General features: G+C 39.2%; 1 protein-coding gene across 6 annotated transcripts in view; it reads right to left on the bottom strand.

The window, feature by feature from the left end:
• The window catches only part of NELL1 (neural EGFL like 1), a 277,675-nt gene that overhangs the window by 127,314 nt on the left and 131,693 nt on the right, over positions 1-18,668 (bottom strand). For 5 of the 6 annotated variants that reach the window (XM_051777275.1, XM_051777277.1, XM_051777276.1 and 2 more), the window contains exon 13: positions 10,962-11,087. The exons of the other annotated variant lie outside the window; for it this stretch is intronic. In XM_051777275.1, coding sequence (XP_051633235.1) covers positions 10,962-11,087 — 126 coding nt within the window. The remainder of the gene's footprint in view (positions 1-10,961; positions 11,088-18,668) is intronic. 6 annotated transcript variants of the gene reach the window in all.

The following is an 18,668-nucleotide window of genomic DNA, read 5'->3' as shown; positions in this document are numbered from 1 at the left end:
TCAAAAAAGTAACTTTTTACGTTGTGGTGAAATGAGATTACACTTGGAATGTCTTTGCTTTATGGCAAAGCCACATTTGTGGCCTAATTATAACACAGGATGCAGTTCAGGATTGGATAAATAGCAAGGAATGCATCTGAAAGCAAGTCTCCAAAGATCAGAGGGTTCCTGTGCCCTTTGTGGAGCACGTGTGCCTTAAATATGCACATTCTTAATTTACTGCTTGAAGAAGAATTTGCTATGTCAGATGTTCCACAGAATACCACTTTCAACATTTGTGCTATTTTGAAAGCAAAAAAGCCAACAACAAACAAGCAAGCCAAAAACTAGCATAAAGGACAAATGTTGGTAGTTCAGCACTATGAAAGATTATATACATTGAATTTTGTGAAATAGAACCCTACATTATGAGAAGCACAAAGCAGACTAAGCCAAATCCCTAGAATCCTGAAAACATGGAAACTTTTCTCTTTCATAAATAAATAGGAAAAATATATTTTTCCTTTTCAGGCCATTAAGCTCCCTCTCCACAGACTTCCTTATCCTTTGCTTGGCAGCTCTTCTGCTCTCATATGGCAAACAAGGAAAGCCTTCCCCAAAACACCTGATTATCTCAGTCTAGCAGCACGAACTATATTTTCTAAAAATGAACTTTATTTGTAAACACTGAAAAGAAGAAAAAAATCTAAGCGCATAGAAATTGCAATAGACAATTCTAATGGGAACACAATTAGCAAGGCTGTGTCATTCATCTGCCCAGCTCTGCCCCACTTCTCTGACAATGAAGAATAAGAGCTATTTCTGTGAGAGTCATAAAAATCCCCAGTTTGAGCAATTATTACACGCAATCATGTAACTAAATAGGAAATTTCATACTGGGAGGCAAAAAGCCTACAGTAGAAAGCATGAAAATATTAACTACAAAGTGATAGATCAAAGCACCTCCTTTTCTCCCCATCCCTGTGCTATTCCCAAAGGCTATATTTCTTAAGGACCAAGCAAGTCTGCTTGCCAGTGTCAGTTGCTCTACACCTTTTAACATTATTTCACAAACATTTCAGAAAGGCAACACTATACCAGATTTATGGTTATTCACTTATGTTTACAAATCCAGAAATAAATTTAGGAATTGAGGATTATCTAGGTTATCAGACACACTAGCATTCACCTGCAATATTACCCATAATATATCTCAATGTTCTTGCTCATAGACAGAACATAAAGGTCCTCCAAGACCGGAATGAGACTATCCAAAGGAACAAATCACACTGCACGCCTTCAGAGCTAGAAACTTTGCCCCATCCCTTAACACACACATTTCTGCTGAAAAAAGCATTTTTTTAAGTTATCTGGGAAGATGCAGAGCCAGCAAAGCAAGAGTTGGACGATCTACAATGCATGTCTAAACAGGGCTTACACCAAACCCCAGCCACTTCAAACAAATCACAGATGCCCATCACCGAACCAGGGTCCTAAGGTCTTTTCAGTTTCTAAGGTTGCTCAGAAGGTGATTCTTTGATCACTTGTATACAGTAATAGACACTCAAGAATCAATAGCTGTTAATAAAATATTAGCTTTCTCCCAATCAATATGAACACAACTATGAAATATTCAGCACAGGTATAAAAATGAGATCACAACAAAATGAGAAATGTTAATATATTGTCTCATTGTGTATAAAATGTACATTTAGATTGAAAAAAAAAAAGAAAAAAAAACAACCAAAACTTGCTAAAGCCTTTGTCATACATATTCCTCACTGTCAAAAAAGCCCGTCAGACATAAGCACCATGAACTTTATGGAAAATTTTCTGTTCAGCTTAAAAAGCTTTATAGAATTCCTTTGTTTCTGAAGTAAAAGCCTTACTCTGAAAATCATAAATCCAAGGAGCAAGGACAATGGCAGAGCAGCAAAGTGCTGCACATTTCACAGATGTGTCACTTCTGACTCAGCAGACTATTTTCATCCACCATGACACACTGCCTTTCATGAGTTATACACCTGTCAAATCCAAATAAATATATTGCAAGCTCTTGGCCTTTCTAGAGGTCTAGTGATTGCACCTCTGATCATCATCACCACTCCTTAAACTGAAGTGGGAGGACTTTGGCACTCCCATGTTCCAATGTGAATGGGCTCCTCCTCCTCCTCTGTGTGGGATTCCTTTGGAAGAAATGTAGCACATGTGTGTGCCACACTCTGCACAGTCTTTGGACACATAAGACTGCAGATACACACAGGCATGGTGGAGGAGCATTTGAGCCTGTTTTCCAAACATTTTCCAGAGTAATAATGCTCATTATTACTCACATCAGACAAGCCACAGAATCTATTCAAGCCCCAAAAGCAAACTCTATAGAGAGTTTGTACCTGGCCATTAGTCATCCCCCTGACATCTCTTTGTCTCGCTGAACAATGTGTTTGGACAGAAAAAGAGGACACAACAGGGCAAACAGAGAACCCCTGTCCAGAGTGGTCAGCACTGGGCCTGGCTAACCAGCCTTTGGAGGCAGACATTAACACAACCTGGGACTCTGAGAATCAATATGGGAGGTTTAGGCCACATCTATCTGTCTGACTTGCCGACCTCACACACACTGCACCTCCTCTTACCTGGGACCATTCTTTAAAGCATCTTCCTGGACACACAACAACAATCTGGCAACTCAACATGAAAAAAACTTCTGTAAGACACCAAAAGTCTGGGATCAAAGACCCAGAATTTTCTGAAGAGAAAACGTGAAGTTATGAGGAAAACCCACTTAGAGTATTGTTGTACTGTTCAGCCATAAAACTAAAAATAGGCTTTTGGGTTTCAGATGAGAATAAAGCACATTCACGAAAAGATATTTCAAATATTAAAAGGCACTACAAATAGAAATAGAAATGTCAAAGCATTCTCCATGTTCACTGAGAATATGACAAGAGGTGACAGGCTAAATTGTGGCAAGGGAGATTTAAGGGAGCCATTAAGCAAACCTTTCTTAGAATGGCTGAGTAAGGGGGACACACACACACACTAAAAGGGGATTCAGGTATTTCCCTCACTGAAGTTGTTTAGGGTTTTTTTAAGAATAGATAAGACAAAGGATGTTTCAGGATCCTGCCTTGAGGGGCAATGGTGAGCCTGATGCCCTTCCCTGTGATTCAGCTACTTCCCTGATTTATAGGAGAGTTCAATTCCGTGTCTGAAGAACAAAGAGTTTGTTACAAACGGTTCTAAAAACAGAATACAGACTGGGACATTTTTTACTTGTTTGGACAAAGAAGATGACAAACCCTAGCTGTTCGAGCTCCAGAAAGATCAGAACTCAACCGAGTAAACTCTTTCCCAAAAGGAACTCTTTAAGGCACTCAAACTTACAGTGGAAGCAGATCACTAAAACACAATAGCTTTTTGCTCCCAGCCACTGACACTGATCCTGCAGCTGCTGCAGGTTCCCACTAAGAAATCAGTGTGGTGGTTCTCTCTTTCCATCCCTCACTTCACTGTTTCTAGTATTTGCTAGATTTAGGAATCAAGAATTCTTGGGCCATAAAAATGGATTTAGTCCTTTTGTATCGAGGAGAACTCCTGCAGTAAGAGAGCTCAGGACAAATGCTAACAAGGTGCTTGTCCTTGCTGGTTCTTTAGATGGGCAGCTTCATTCCTGGATCTTGAACAAGTATTAAATCGATACTGTTATTTTTAAGCCTAAATTTAGTGCTTAAGTTTATGCCCAAGCATGAACGTGCATAGGCAAAAGAATTTAAAATACTAAATTTTTGCAATAGCATATACACCAGCACAAAAGGCTGCAGCTAAGAAATCATGTGAAAATGTTAATTATGCCTAAGTCAGGAAATACAACCATCAGCATGATTTGCGGTCAGCTGTTTAATTAATTTTAGTATTAATAAAGTTACAGAAAATCAATGTGTCAAAAGGACTTGAAAGGATTACCAACTGCTCTGGACAAATTAGCAACACTTCCATGCCTAGAGCATAAGAAAGCACAAAGATGTTTAATTAAACTATTTACCAGTGAGGAATTTAAATCACCGTAAATATTACATTTTTAGTACATTTTTTTCCTCAGATTGAAAGCACTTAGGAGCAAATAATATGCAGTTTTTCTAATGGCATTTTTTTAAAGGAAGGAGTGTAAAAAATGTTGCAGTTAAACCCAGTAAACCCAGAAAATGAGGGTGAAGTCAGGAACAAAAGAATGTAACATGGCATTTAAAATTAGAGGACTGGGGAATAATTCAACTCCAAAGTAACAAAAGATGTTACAAAACTGCATAGAAAGAAGAAGGAGAAGATCTGTAATATGAGGGCCATGTGGTTACTCAGGTCCCATGCACACTGTGCTTCAATGAACTGCTATTGTTTCTTGTGAAAATGTCAATATCTATAAAAACAAACCTTACTGTTCACTGAATTCTTGTTGTTACAAGTCTGTGTTTTTCCCATTTCTAATTTTTCTGACTCTTTACTAGACTCTCCAATGTTGCCACTGTCTCAGCATGAGTTTGGGCAAAACACTCCACCTCTCTGTGCCTCAGCTTCCCTTTTCCAAAAGAGCAATTAAATACTTACCAGGCTTCAGGGGATGCATTGAGAAGCTACACTGTCTATTTTAGTACAGCATTCTCTGACAATACAAAAGAATCATCCTCTTTATAATTATTAAAAACAGAGCTTCCCTGTGGCAATAGTGCACTAGTTATCTCTCTGTGGACTTACCTAAAGCCAAAATGAACGTGATTGAAAGCTTTCTCCTGAATTAATGGGGTTTGAGTCAAAACTCGGGTGACTGTCAGTCAACTGATGTGGAATTGCTCCCTTTTTGTTTTGCTGGATTGATTTAATACTGTTCTAGTCTTCTGTTGACTTGTCCTGCAGAGCAAAGAAATGCTCTCTGAGGCAGGCAATACCCACTGGTGCATAGATTACCTGCTGCTGAACTTGGCCAACAGCCCTCTGAGGGACTTGAAACAAATGTTTCTGCATTTCAAGGCCCCCTGAACTAAAGGACAGTTCCCTTCACAGTTCTAGTAAGGGAGGTGCTATTGACTACAGTTCAAACAAAAGAGTCCTACTTAACACAGGGAGCCAAATCCTGCCCTGCCTTATCTATACTTGACATAAAGGACCTCAGGAAAGGAGAGACCAGCACAAAAATACTTTGTGCCTGCTGAGTTAACACAAGCACAGTGTCATCTGTTCAGGTTGTCTTAACACCAGTTTCCAAGTGCAGTGAGAAGACAAGCACACAGATCAAGATTCAGCTCCTAGAAGGTTAATGGGTATCTTCAGTGTGTAGTGGACAGGGTGGATTCCAAAGCAGGGAATAAATACTGGTGCCAAGTAAAGTCAGGGGGTGCAGATCTGCCCAAGTCAGACCCATTGTGCTGAACATCTGATACCTAATCTCTAAATGCTGACAATAACTATGACCCCAACCCAATTAATATTTTCATAATTTTCTCTGAAAAGTTTGGCAATTTTGCTGAGTGGTGCCTGCCAGAGGTGGGATGAGGTGTGGGCACCTGAGGACATTATGAAGTTCAACAAGGCCAAGTGCAAGGTCCCGCACCTGGGTCAGGGCAATTCCAAAAACATATTCTCTCTGGGCAAAGAATGGATTGAGGGAAGCCTTCAAGATACTAAAGATATCCTAAGATCTAAAGAGACCACTTCCCCAAAACATACCTGAAAACTATTCTACCACAGACCTACCTTCACTGCTTGCTGACACAGACTTGTGTTTTCAGCTAGCAGACAAGTCTATCAATTCCCCAAATCCAGGCCATCACAAGAACAGCAGTAACATTTGTTTACTGACCTCTGTGAACATCCAAGACCCTGCACAGTACTTTGAAAGTGCAAGTGCCACGCCAAAAACAATGCTATTGCTTTCTTGAATGCTAATTTAGTTCAACAAAAAGAACCAGTGGGAAAGAGGGTCAGTAGATTAGATTTCAGAAAGAGCACTGTCTTTCAAAGAGTGACCATATCATCAATGGGCTGCCTGACAGCTTCTATTCAGGTCCTTTACAAACACAGCCAGTGATTCTGGATGTGACAGGCCAGTAACCTGCCCTTCCAGATTGCCACTTCACTGTTGTGAAACTTGCTGCATTATTAGTATTATTACGGGGTCAACTACACCACCTTGAACCTGACAGGTAAACTCCAGCCACAAAAATATAAAGGCATCAATTTTAGCGATAGCAAACAATTTGAACATTTGTTCTAACCACAGGAGGAAATTACTGCAGTTGAGTTGCCTTTCACAGATAGGGGAGGGGAAGAAGGGAAGAGCAGGAGAAAGGGTTTCTCACTTTTTTCCCTTGAAAATTAAATTTCTCAGAACTCTATGTTTTTCTATGCTTTAGGCACAACTTCTCTAATAACATGCTGCAGAAGGGCTTGTTCTGAACAGTGCATTACATTCCAAACTGAATGCTGCTCCAGAAACCACACAGGATGGAAGGGAAGGGGCTTATGGGATAACCTGGCAAAATCATTAGATTTTCTTACTTCCTTACTTTCTTACTTTCCCATACTGTAAATCAAATTAGCATGTAAACTCAAGACTAATATTTATATTCTAAGACTTCTTAAAAATAATATATTTCTATGTAACATCATTTTTTCCACAGAATTAAAATACTGTACTGTGTGTTTTGAAAATACTTCCTGTTTCTGTGGTAGATAAGGGCTTGCTTTATGCAAGTTACATACAAATATTTTAGTGAGTCATTGCTTTGAGAGACCAAAACCTAAAGAAATTCCGTGAACATCATCCCACCAAATGAGGACTGAAAAAGGGATAAAAACACAGTCCAGTGTTCATACATTATGCAGAACTGCACAACTCCACAGTAAAATATGGAGGTGGATTACTTTCCCAAAGGAAAACATCTGTCAGCAAAGCTGGGTGCATAAAGAGAAGGGTGTTTGCACACAGGTCTCACCACATTTTGGCAGAACAGGGTACTGACATATGTTGGATGGCAAGATAACTTTCTGTACTACTTCTTCAAAGATGCCCCAAGGACAAAATGGGCTGAGACATTCCCAAGTCCAAAGGAGGCTTCTTCATCTTCCAGGAGTGCCATGAGTAATACATGGAAATAGAGGAAGAAAAATCTCTCAGCAGTCTCAGTTGTGAAGGTCTTCAAGCTTTAATACATAATCAGTGAATATTTGTAGGAAACGAAAAACAAAACAGACAAACAAAAAAACCCAAATAAAATGAAATACAGCATTCAAATCCAGTAGTGATCACACAAAGTGAAGTAACTTATCCTCTGAATGACTGCAGGATTTGGGGAATTTTTTGGTGTCCCAGGCAGCCTCAAGGAAAACACTGCAAAATCACTGATACTTTTTTAAATGGTTATCATAAGTGTTAAAGGCCAGGAATCTTTTTCATGACCATTCTGATTGTCTTCACAGAAAATTCCAGTACTATGCAAAAAGAGACAAAACCTACCCACACTGTTACCTCTTCATATCAGCATGTTATATGTAATTATTATAGATAATTTATAGCTCATTAAGATGAAAAGGCATTTGCATACTTTATTGAGTGACAGTGGGACATAGAAACTAAATATTCTAGTTTCAAACTACAAAAACTCATATAAATGAATTTTGAAAATCATACCAGAGAACAGATGCAGCCCATCAAAAATAAAATTATTATATTTTTATTAAGTAATCTATAATGCTTCAAAAGTATAAAACAAAATGATGCACCTCTGAAGCAAACTCCCAAACTGCTATGTCAGAAGAAAGCAACCCAAGAGAACTTATTTTACAACAAGCAACCAGGGTAAAAACCTGTGAGAGTCAATCAAATGCTTTAAATCAGTAGATTCCAGCAAACAAGAACATCTGGAGCAGCAAATCTTGCTGCCAGTTTCGGAATGGACAAGACTGTGATTTACTTGAGAACAGATAAACAACCTGTCAGTGTCACAGGAACAGACTGAAAAGCAGGTTCCTATTCAAAGGTAACTTTTCTTAATAAAACTGTCTTTCACTCAACAACTTAGTTAACATTCAGAGCACAGAGCTCTAGAAATAGGTAAGCAGAAAAACACTGATGTACCTTTCTTGGTGAACAAAGGCTGAAGTTATTACTAGGCTGACTAACCTGTCACAAAATACCTCAACACACCGGGTCTTTTGCTTATGTGAGACTGAACACTGATAATTTATTGAAATAGTCACTACTTAATTTGAAATCATAGTTAGGAGTTTCACATAATTGGAGACTTTATCCAGAATATTGTTTTAGTCACTCTGTCTCTATGACTGCATTTTCTATGCAATCAGCACAGCTTCCAAGACAGTAGTTTCTTACTGATAACCACAGAAGTTCCTACTTCACAGTTGGGAACAATTATTCAAAAATTGTTTGGGGAAGAAAGGTTTCAGCAATGTCAAAACAGCAAAAATTAGTTTAATTTTAGAAAGATTCAGTGTTTTAAGAAAAGGCATCTGAAGCAGTGTATTTAAAATTCAGGAATATCTGAATGAATTTCATTTTGCTCAATTCAAACTGACATAGCATATCAATAGTTACTCCATTTCTTTTTATAAAGATAAACCCCTCAATATCGAATTAAAATATTTTACTCAGCTCAAAAATTATTTCTGATTTACGGCTTCCACATACAACTGCCTTCCACCTTCTGCAAGCTGCCAGAGCTGGGGGATCAGACACCAAGGCCACCAAGCACATGCCTGCCCAGCAACACACACAATCTGCTCAACAGCAGGTGATGACTTTGTGCCTTCATGAAGCAGACTCAGACTTCCCAAAACGTGATAACTCCTGCTCTGTGGACTAACTCTGCTTTAAGGTCAACAGTGCATAAAATACATGCCATGCCATGCACGTGCCTTAAGCACATACATTTGAAACTTCTTAATCCTTGTCCTGAACCCACCAGAGTCTGACCCCCCCACACACAGTTGTCATCAGAACACCAGCCCGTCTCAGGCTGTCAGATTTCTCTCCAATTGCATGGTTCAATGACAAGAAAATTTCTCGTTTATTTTGACTGAATAAAGAGTAATAATTTTAAAAAACTGAATAATAGCTACAATTTATTTCACTTGTGCCTTCTAAACACTCGGTTTCAGTATAAGGGGGAACTAGTTGAATATTTGCTGCCTGTTTCTTTTTTTTTTTTTCATCTTTGCTATTATTGCTTAAAGTCTGTATAAACATAATGCAAAATGCAAAACAGGATTAGTGCTTCTATTGCACAGCACTTCTTTTAACTACAGTTGTTATTATTATAACAAGCCATCATTTCTAAATACAACAGGCAATGAACTAAGTTCCTCCTGATCTATGTTACACGCTTGCTGGGCTTTTTAACCGTGATGTCAAAAATGAAGTCTTTTTAGCAAGACAATAAACCTGCAAGAAATAGTTATCTCCCTCATTCTATTATTTATTCCCAAGTCCACTCCTGATTTTTTTGTGTGTGCATGCATTTTAATTGGATGCTCACCCATTACTGTCAAGCAACTTATCTTACCACTTCACTCTTTTTTGGTAAATCACAAATACCTTGCTTTCTAAACCCTTTGCATGCCTAATGATAGTGTCTTGCTGGAAAGAAAGGATTATTAGGAAGTCAGTAGTGTATCTATTGAAAAGCAAGTGTCAGATTAGCAAGAACACTCTCCCCATCACTGTGAAGGCTTCTACCTCACCCAGCAGACATGTTTAGAACAGAATTGAAGGTCTGAAGCTTTAAGGTCTGCATCTGTCATGTGATATTATAAAAGATCAAGAAAAACTCAAAAGAGACAGATTATACAGAAATAATGACTCTGGGCAAAATAAAAATCAGCTTCCTGACAGCAATTTAGTACCAGCCTCTCTCAAGAGGACTTTCCTACAATTTTATAAACTACATAATCTTAGCTAAAAGACATGCTGTCATCATAAAAGTCAACATTTCCTATGACCTTCCCTAATGATAACGTGCATTACAATGTAGTTATTCCAGGCTGGAAATCATTCTCATATGGAACACTCCTTGAGAAAACAGCTCACCATTCTAAACATGGTATTGTGCCAAGCTGATATATCCATTTCAGCAAACCTGCCTGATATCTTCCTGCTTTGTCTGATCAAAATAATCCATAAAAATAATCCCAAAATCAGCCTTTCTAGAGTGTTGTGATTGAGGATGTTATCCAAGATAGGTAGAGCTGGGATGAGCAGTTCAGCAGCTTCTCATATTTTTCTGAGACTGCCAGAGAAGGTCCCTTAGAAACCCCTAAATGGAAACGAGACCTACCTACCTTCCATTAAGAATTTTTAGAGATAATTTTGCTGATAGATATTAAAAAAGATTTATTGTCTAATGCTATCACACTTGCTCCATTTTCTGAACAATGTGTCGTAGTCTTTGAGACATTAGTTCTCAGCATTAACAACAACCTCCAAAACACCTAAAAATAAGTGATTAGGAGGACTTTATACATTTTCAGTTTTCCTTTTACACATTGCTCTCAGCTCTGTCCAGAAAGCTTCTCCTCCTGGATAATTTCTCATGTCTCAATCCACTGAGCAGCCTCAAACCACAGCTGACAAAGTGTTATTTCTTCCCCCAGCCCGGGCAATCCGACCTCAGCCTCCGCCCCTCGCCCAGGGCCAGACGTGGGGCACAAAGGGACCGTGTCCTGGCTGACAACAGCACTCAGTGGCTGCACCACAGGCCTTCTTCAGCCACCTTCCAAGTTAATTCCAAAGGGCTCACACATAGGAAAGGTACCTCATACCACATTTATCTCCCTGCTTGCGCCTAAATTTTACGCTGGCAGAGGACCAGCTGGTCCGTGGCATTTGGGATGGAACAGGGAGGACCCAGAAGCTCAATAACACACACAGCACATGGAGTACAAGAGCACTGCTGCTGCACCCAAGAGCTCACCTGTACAGGAGAAATCATCCACACGGACATATCCCGCGACACAGTCGCAGCGATAGGAGCCAGGCAAGTTAACACACACGGTATTGGCATGGCAGTAATGCATCTTGGCAGCACACTCATCAATATCTGCAGGGGAGAACCACCAAAGGAAAAGGTTACAGTCAGTGACAGGACATTGGAGAAAATAAATTCCATTTACAGCTCCAAAGGCAATCAGGTTAAACACCAGCATTAAGGAGCAAGGAAAATTCAGCAAAAAATATTCCTTAAAACAGAGCTAAAACACCTGTATCATAGTAATGGGTTCCTTCACGCTGTTCTTGAAACACTTTTTTTTTAACTCTGGAAAAGTACTACATCTGTTTGGATTTTTTCCTACAATGTTGAAAAACAAAAATTGATGCAGTTTTCAAACACATAAAACAGTGTCAGAAGTATGCCATACTGAAAATCCTAACTCTTAATGCCATAGTAACTCTGAACAGCGTGGTATTAGTTGCAGTGCTGGTCAGATATGATGTGGCAATGTTTGTCAGGACAATGTAGAAGCAGATTCAACTGCTCAGTTGGACAGTGAGTGCTCCAGACCTCTGGATTAACCCAAGTACTCTGACAGTGCCTTGTCCCTGAAACACAGGAGTTTCTGTGCAGGGGTTACTGGACAGGGCTCGGGGCCACTTCCACACCTCACACAAGCAGAAGACTGAACTGGTCACCTAAGCCCATTTTATGCCTGCATTGCATCATGTCAAAAGAAAAAACAGATGACTAAGGAGCAGCAAAAACTTGACCCCATACCTCTGCTTAAGCAATCTCTATTGCTGCTGCAAATCCAAAAATCAAAACTGTTTTCCCAAGAGTGACTCAAACCTATCATTTACTTGCCTGTTTAAATATCTCAAAGCTCTGTGATATTGTAAACTGTAAAATCTTCCCCCTTCCCTCCTTGCAGAACCAGACATTACACTGAAGAATTTTCTTTATTTTTCTCTCAGCAGGATAGATTTTCTGCTTAGCAGCACAGACTTTACATGAAGTAATTCATGGTTTTCAAAGTATTAATTCTAGTGTTACATACGTCCACACAAAGAAAGATGAATCAGACTCTTTTTTTTTGTCCCTATTACTTTCTTTTTGGTATTGATTGCTCCCACTCAGGAAAGGTATCAATTGACAACACAGCTGAAGACCCTCCTAGGCTGAAGTACCAGTGAGCTGGTCACCCCACAGTGCAGTCTCTGCCCAGCCATCTGTAGAGCCCAAGCTACAGACTCCCTTCTCCCTCCACACACCATGCTTATGGAGACTCAGCAGAAGTGCTACAAGGCATTAGCACCAGCAGCATTCAGTCCCTGAAGGTGGGGGAGTTTAATTGTGCACATGCTGAGTTCTTGGTTACCTAAATTCCGGTATCCTGCTTAACCTTCCTCAGCTGAAGTGGCTGCAGTTGAGATACACCCACATTTTCGAGTCTCTGAAAATGAAACACATGCCAGCTGCACTCACACTTTCCACATTACAGACAGCTGTCCAGCAGGAACTACTAGCTAAATTGCTTCATGTTGGCCAGCAAACAGCTGTCAGTTGGCAGTGATTTCTCACTGCTGCCAACTTGGGATGAATTAGAAATGATGGCCTGGAGGCAAAATACTTTGTATATCACTGCAAACACCTTAAACTATCTCGTTCCTGCATTTCTGTTGTTTCAGTTGCAGTGCCAGTTGATTAAATGAATTTTAAAAAGTTGGGAGCATCAATATATGAAAGATGAAAGCCACAAAAATTCCTCCCACATGTCTTGTTATCACACCACTGAGTGCTCGAGCCACTTGGGAAACACTCAGGTGTTGACGTGTGTTCACACTGTTCTGCTCACAGACTATTTTTAATAGGCTTTTGGAGCATAGCTTTGAGGAGTTTTGTTCTTGCATATCTAATAATTTTCTAGCATAAAAGGAAAAGGAATAAAAGATGTCTGTAAAGAAAGCAAGAATGTCAAAACAGCAACCAATTCACCTGAAAATTAACCTTATGCACTACTCTTCATCTCCAGCTTCCTCACTGAATTCATTGGACTACACCTCTCTTTCTTCCCCCAAGGAGAAGAGAGAGGATTAAAAATCTCAGAGGTGAAGGAATTTGAACTTTGATTCATTGCAAGAAAGTCCCAGATTGCTGTAACAAAAGATACAAGAATACCCAGAGATAAAAAGAAAATTCACAACCTATATGAAAATATTGCCTTGGGAGAATATCTGAAAAGGAGACTAAGGACTTCAAGTGGTGACTTGACTATAAATAGAAGAATTGAGGAAAACTGGCACTGGGTTGCTGCAGAAGTTCTGGAGTCCAGGAAGAAAAAGCCCAGGCCTAAAAAAAGAAGCAGAAGTAACAAAAGATCCATCCCTTCAAACTTTGCCCATTTTCTTTGGCGCATTTTCCATAAACCCTTTCGGCATTTCACATTTTCTTTTATCTTTGCAACATTAGCCTTCTACTAATACACACATTTTCTTTAGAGAGAATAATATTAAGAGGTCAAAACTGGCAACAGAATTTTCTTATTAATGCTTGTAGGGCTACACTAAAACTGTTGTTCTGGACCTCAATTCTACAAATTCTTGTAAAAGGTTAGGTATTCATCACAAAAGGCTTTGGGTTTTTACTTAATATTGTTAGAGTAAAATCCATAAAGCACACAGTGGTATATATCAGCTCAGCTGTAATGGAACTCAAATTGTGATTCATGTGTACAGATTGCTTGTCGCATTTGAAATATTAAAGCTCATCTTTTAGTGGTCTTTTGAGGTGACAAAAATATATGATTTATGTTTCTCTCTAGGCTGGTGAAGTAGTCTGTTTTTCTTTTAAAAAGGTATACTTATGGTCTTCAAAATGAGACTTGGCACAGTATAATGATCGTGTACATATCACCAGCTTCCATCTACATAAGCTCAGCTTTGCAACAACACAGATATTTGGGCTCCAGCTTTTCAGCAAGGACTATTGTGTTGCAGGGTGGGTTGGCTTGGTGAGGGGTGTCCTACTGGGTTCAAGTGTTTCCTTAATGGGTTCATTATCTATACAGAGCTCTCTTTACCGCAGTACTCACATACCCTGCAGCTAATTAGTTATCACCATTACTCTTTACAGCTGTAAATAGTGTTTGTGAAGTCACAGGCAAATATACATGTACTATCTTTTATTAGTTGCCAGTGCACTTAGCAATGCTGTGAGTACACTGGGATAAAATACAAGAAAAATATCTCAGTGGAACCACCTGCTTAGCACCTGACAGGTGATTTGCCACTGCAGGCACTCATCAGCTCATACCAACCAACAAAACAAGGTGGGCTGGAAAGACAATACAAAGGGTGTTCAACCCATAGCCCAGGAAAGAGGCTTTCTAGTCTGCAAATGTACTTTACAAACTGCCCAAACTCTTTTCATGCCTCACTGTGAATTCTATTGCTAAATATCTGTAATATTGAAAGATGACAATGAGACACCAAATCTCAACTAGAGCATCTTTTTACTATTTGTCCACTCCAATAAGTCACATAAAACCAAAATAATCTCAGCTGTAAAGAGGGCACAGTTCCTATTAATGGCAATGGGAGTTTTGTCCATTTGCCCAAAAGAGAAATGGACCTCTTATTTTTTAAACTCTTAGTCCTGTAATAACCATGAGTGAACAATCTTGAAACAAAGCACTCTCTGCCTCTGGAGTTGCAGACCAATGTTTGCATGCATTCCACAATAATCCCTTTAGTAGTATCATCACCTCTTGTTTGGGGCTTCATTGTTTAACTACTGAAAGACAGTAACATTCAAACCAAAACAAAATGAAACGAAGCATGAAGTGTTCCAGAGCACTAACAGATTTTGTATTTGTATCAGAATCAATTCCACTTTTTGCATCTCTCTCACAATTATTTGCCCTCTGGTTGGGGAGTATATTTTACCAAACTAAATTAGAATTTTTGGGCACACTATAAGGAAATAAAGACAGAAAATCAAAAACAGGAGGGGGGAAAAAAAAAACAAAAAAGACAGCTTTGCAGAAAGATCTCTAATTCATGATTATTAAAGCAGTGGGGGGGAAGGAATTCCCCTTCTCTCTTTTTATTCAAGTCAATACTATGCCTGAACTGTATTAGACCCTAGTCTAAATAAGCTGGATTTTTAAAAATGTAAAGTCAACCAGTGTTACTATTTAAATAATATCAAATCTTAAAATATGTTCACAAGCTGATGGAATCATATCAACCAAGTTTCCGAAACAGCGGAGCACAACAGTGGTGGAGCAAAAGACAGGCCCTAAAATTTCTGTCACCCTATGCTTATGCAAAAATGAACACGTGCCTTTTTCACTCCACTGACTAAGCAGCAACCTGGTCATTATATTTACTTGCTCTCCAAGTTCTCCCTGATTCTGTCCTCTCCTGCTCTAATCTCCTTTCCACTGCCAGACTCACTTCATCTCCACTTGCCTTTTTGTTTTTCCTTTTTCCCCCCCACACTGCCTGTATTCTTTCAGATATATCTCATATGTCTTAGACACCCTATACCTGGTTTTCACCTCTAGCACAGGGCTGGTTTCTCAAACTGTGCAACAGAACCCTCAGGGAACCACAAAGCATTAGACACAGCAGTCAGCAGTTCCCTGGGAGCTGGCAGGAGCTCAGCTTCCCCCAGTTGCCTGAGTAAGAAAAGACTAATTACTGGCTGCAAATGTTTAGACGAGCCTTAAAACTGTTTACCAACAACTGTTTACCAGTTTCCTCCGTGGCAATTCATGTCCTCCAAGGCAGGGCAGCAATGCAAACACAGGCAACCCTCTGACTTGAGGATGGAGCTGCTGCCCATTCAGAGGCAGGGAAATAACCCAAAACAAGAGCAGACAAGCAAAAGTAAAATTTTCCCTTTCAACAAGGCTGAGAAATATTACCCTAATGTCATTAAGTAACTAATCAGCAAAAAACGCCTTCATAAATTAGGGCTAGTGTAGCATCACCTGGGAATCCATAGGCAATAAAATAACCATCAATAGAATAATATCATTTTGACTTTTAGAGCATCATTAAAATGGTGCAGCCTCTTCCTCTGGGCACAGTGTAAAAGTGCTTTACATTGATATACCTACTTTATGATCAGGACTAGAGTATCAATATTCCAAATCTGCTTTCTGTCTATTTAACTGCCCCTTAGGGATGGAATTTGTATAACTATTAGTTTAAACAAATAAATAAATATTTAAAAGCACACATTCACATGCAAATCATACTTGAAAGTCACACTTTCCAGCCCTGAACTAAAGTGACATTCCTGAGAAGGACAAAAAAAAAATTCAAATGAAGGTACCTTCCTGGTCTTTATTTCAATAGTCTTAAACACTTTTACCAATCACAGTCAAGAAAGTAACTGGTTATTCTTGAAAAGAGATCAGAACATTTTGCTACCTCTTTCTCAGCTACAGTAGTAAACAATCCACCCAGGAAAGTGGTTGTTTCCTAAAAGCCACCCTGATGAAGTTCAGCCTTAGACATTAAAATATTGCCTAGGTACAATACAATCCCCTTCTCCATCCTTGTCAATGCTTACAATAACACACTAATCATTAGCCTCTTCAAGTTATGATTTTTTTGCCTTAAAAAACAAAAATTAAAAAAATAGAGATTTTCATAACCTGAATCTCAAATGATCTGACCAATTCCCTGATTCTTTGGAGCCAGGGAATTTCATCTATAGTCGTTTTTGGTCATCATTCCTCAAAATAGCACAACCCTATCATGAAAGACAGCACTCAAATTCTTAAATCTTGCTGTCCAAACTATCTAATGTCCCCCTCAGTGAGAAGTTTTTCGTTTTATTTATTCTACTAAATTCTGTTCCTCTCTAAGGAAAACTGAAAACTTGCAGTTCCACTCTGCTTTGTGCTTTCCATCACTACACTGGCAATTCATGATGCATTATTAAAGGTCTGTGCCATTGGTTTGGTGGGATGGTCCCAGAGAGCCTTGAGATCTCTTAGGATAAAAACAGTTTATTTAAATTGAACTTGTCCTAAAGGATCATTTCAATCAGTTCAAAAGCTGCCACTGACGTGTTAGCATTAAAGAAAATATAAGTAATGTGGTCGTGTTCCTAACAGAGAGGAGCTGTTTTCTTAACCCTAAGTGCATTCATTTGATAAACATATTAATTGAAAATGTTCACAGACTTATAAATATTACTTTTTAAAGATGTTTGCAGCTATAGCTCTTAGGGATGGTTGATAACTTATTCATAAGGTATCTCTGATAGTTGCAAATAAATTATTTTAAAAAATATGCAGCCAGAATTCACATATGATAATGCAGCTTAGAGAACACAGATTAAAAATAATCACAGAAAGCAGAATTAAACATTTGGGGAAACAGGTTTTGGCTAACAGCAGCAGCTCAGTCATTTGCTCAAACACGCCAAAGCAACTACAAAAAAAAAAAAACCAAGTCAAAATTCTTCTTGTACTATTATAGCAGCTGCTGTGATGTTTAGAACTAACTGAAGTTAAAAAAGATTGCTTTATCCGGGATTATCCAAGTCTTTTAATTTTTTCTTTCTAATTATACTTTGAAAATATACTGATATTTCTATTTAGAATGCACAGCAGCAGAACAGGCTACTAAGGAGTGTGTCTGAGTGTGTGTAAGAACTTTGAATTCTTTCAAGATGCTGCTTAATTTGCTCTTCCTCTCAGTGGCTTATCAGAGGCAATGTAACGAGCAAGCCACTGCTCCGTTCCAGTCTGCCTGGCCAGCAGGATTCAGGACTTTTACCCAACTCAGTGCCACCTTCCCTGCTCTCCAGCTACTCTCTGGCCTCTTGGACTTCATCAGGGCAGATCAATGCCTTTGAGGACACTCTGCTATAAGGGATCCGTGGATTCCGAGGAGCATTTGTTACATCCTCTCATGGACATTGTGGCAGAGGTTCTTTGACACCTCCAGGTATTTTTAACATACTCAGGAATACCAGCAGCTACTTGAAGAGAGAATTTTATATTTCAGGTGTCTATCAGAAAGGAAAAAAAAAAAAAAAGAAAAGGAAAAAAAAAAGAGGACAATGACTTATGCCTCTTAAACTGTGATAAGTGCTCTGAAAAGTAAAAAGTAAGATGTAATGATAGGTAGCCTGGGAGAAATACTGAGAAACTGCTTTGTTCTGAGGCTTCAAACTGACAGAGGGGAGGTTTAGATTAGACACTAGGAAGAAATTCTTTTCTATGAGGGTAGTGAGGCACTGGAGCAGCATGCTCAGAGAAGCTGTAGATGCCCCATCCCTGGAAGTGTTCTGGTGGAAGGTGTTCATTCCATGGCATTGGGGTTGGAATTATATTTAAGGACCCTTCCAACCCAGGCCACTCTATGATTCTATGCTGATTATAATTAGACCACTTCATCTAGAATGCACTTAATCCCATCTAAAATGCAGTTAATCCCATCTAAGCTGGTGCTGGCCCTACAGGAGTTGCTGGGTCTTGGAACTCAACAGCTTCAACAGGAGGAGCTGTGTGAGCACACAGGAGATTTCATGGCTTACAGAGCTATCACTGTGTCCCCTGACAACAGGACTAGGTAATGAACCAGCTGAGATCTGGGCCAACTCTATCCATAGAGCAACAGTCCTGACAGCATTGCCAAGGACACTGGAGTAGGTAAGAGC

The sequence above is a fragment of the Manacus candei genome, unplaced genomic scaffold, assembly GCF_025592945.1.
Source record: "Manacus candei isolate 608988 ecotype Guabito, Panama unplaced genomic scaffold, ASM2559294v1 h1tg000009l, whole genome shotgun sequence".
NCBI lineage: Eukaryota > Metazoa > Chordata > Aves > Passeriformes > Pipridae > Manacus > Manacus candei.
Note: the sequence above shows the minus strand (reverse complement) of the source record. Positions and strands in the feature narration are given on the sequence as shown.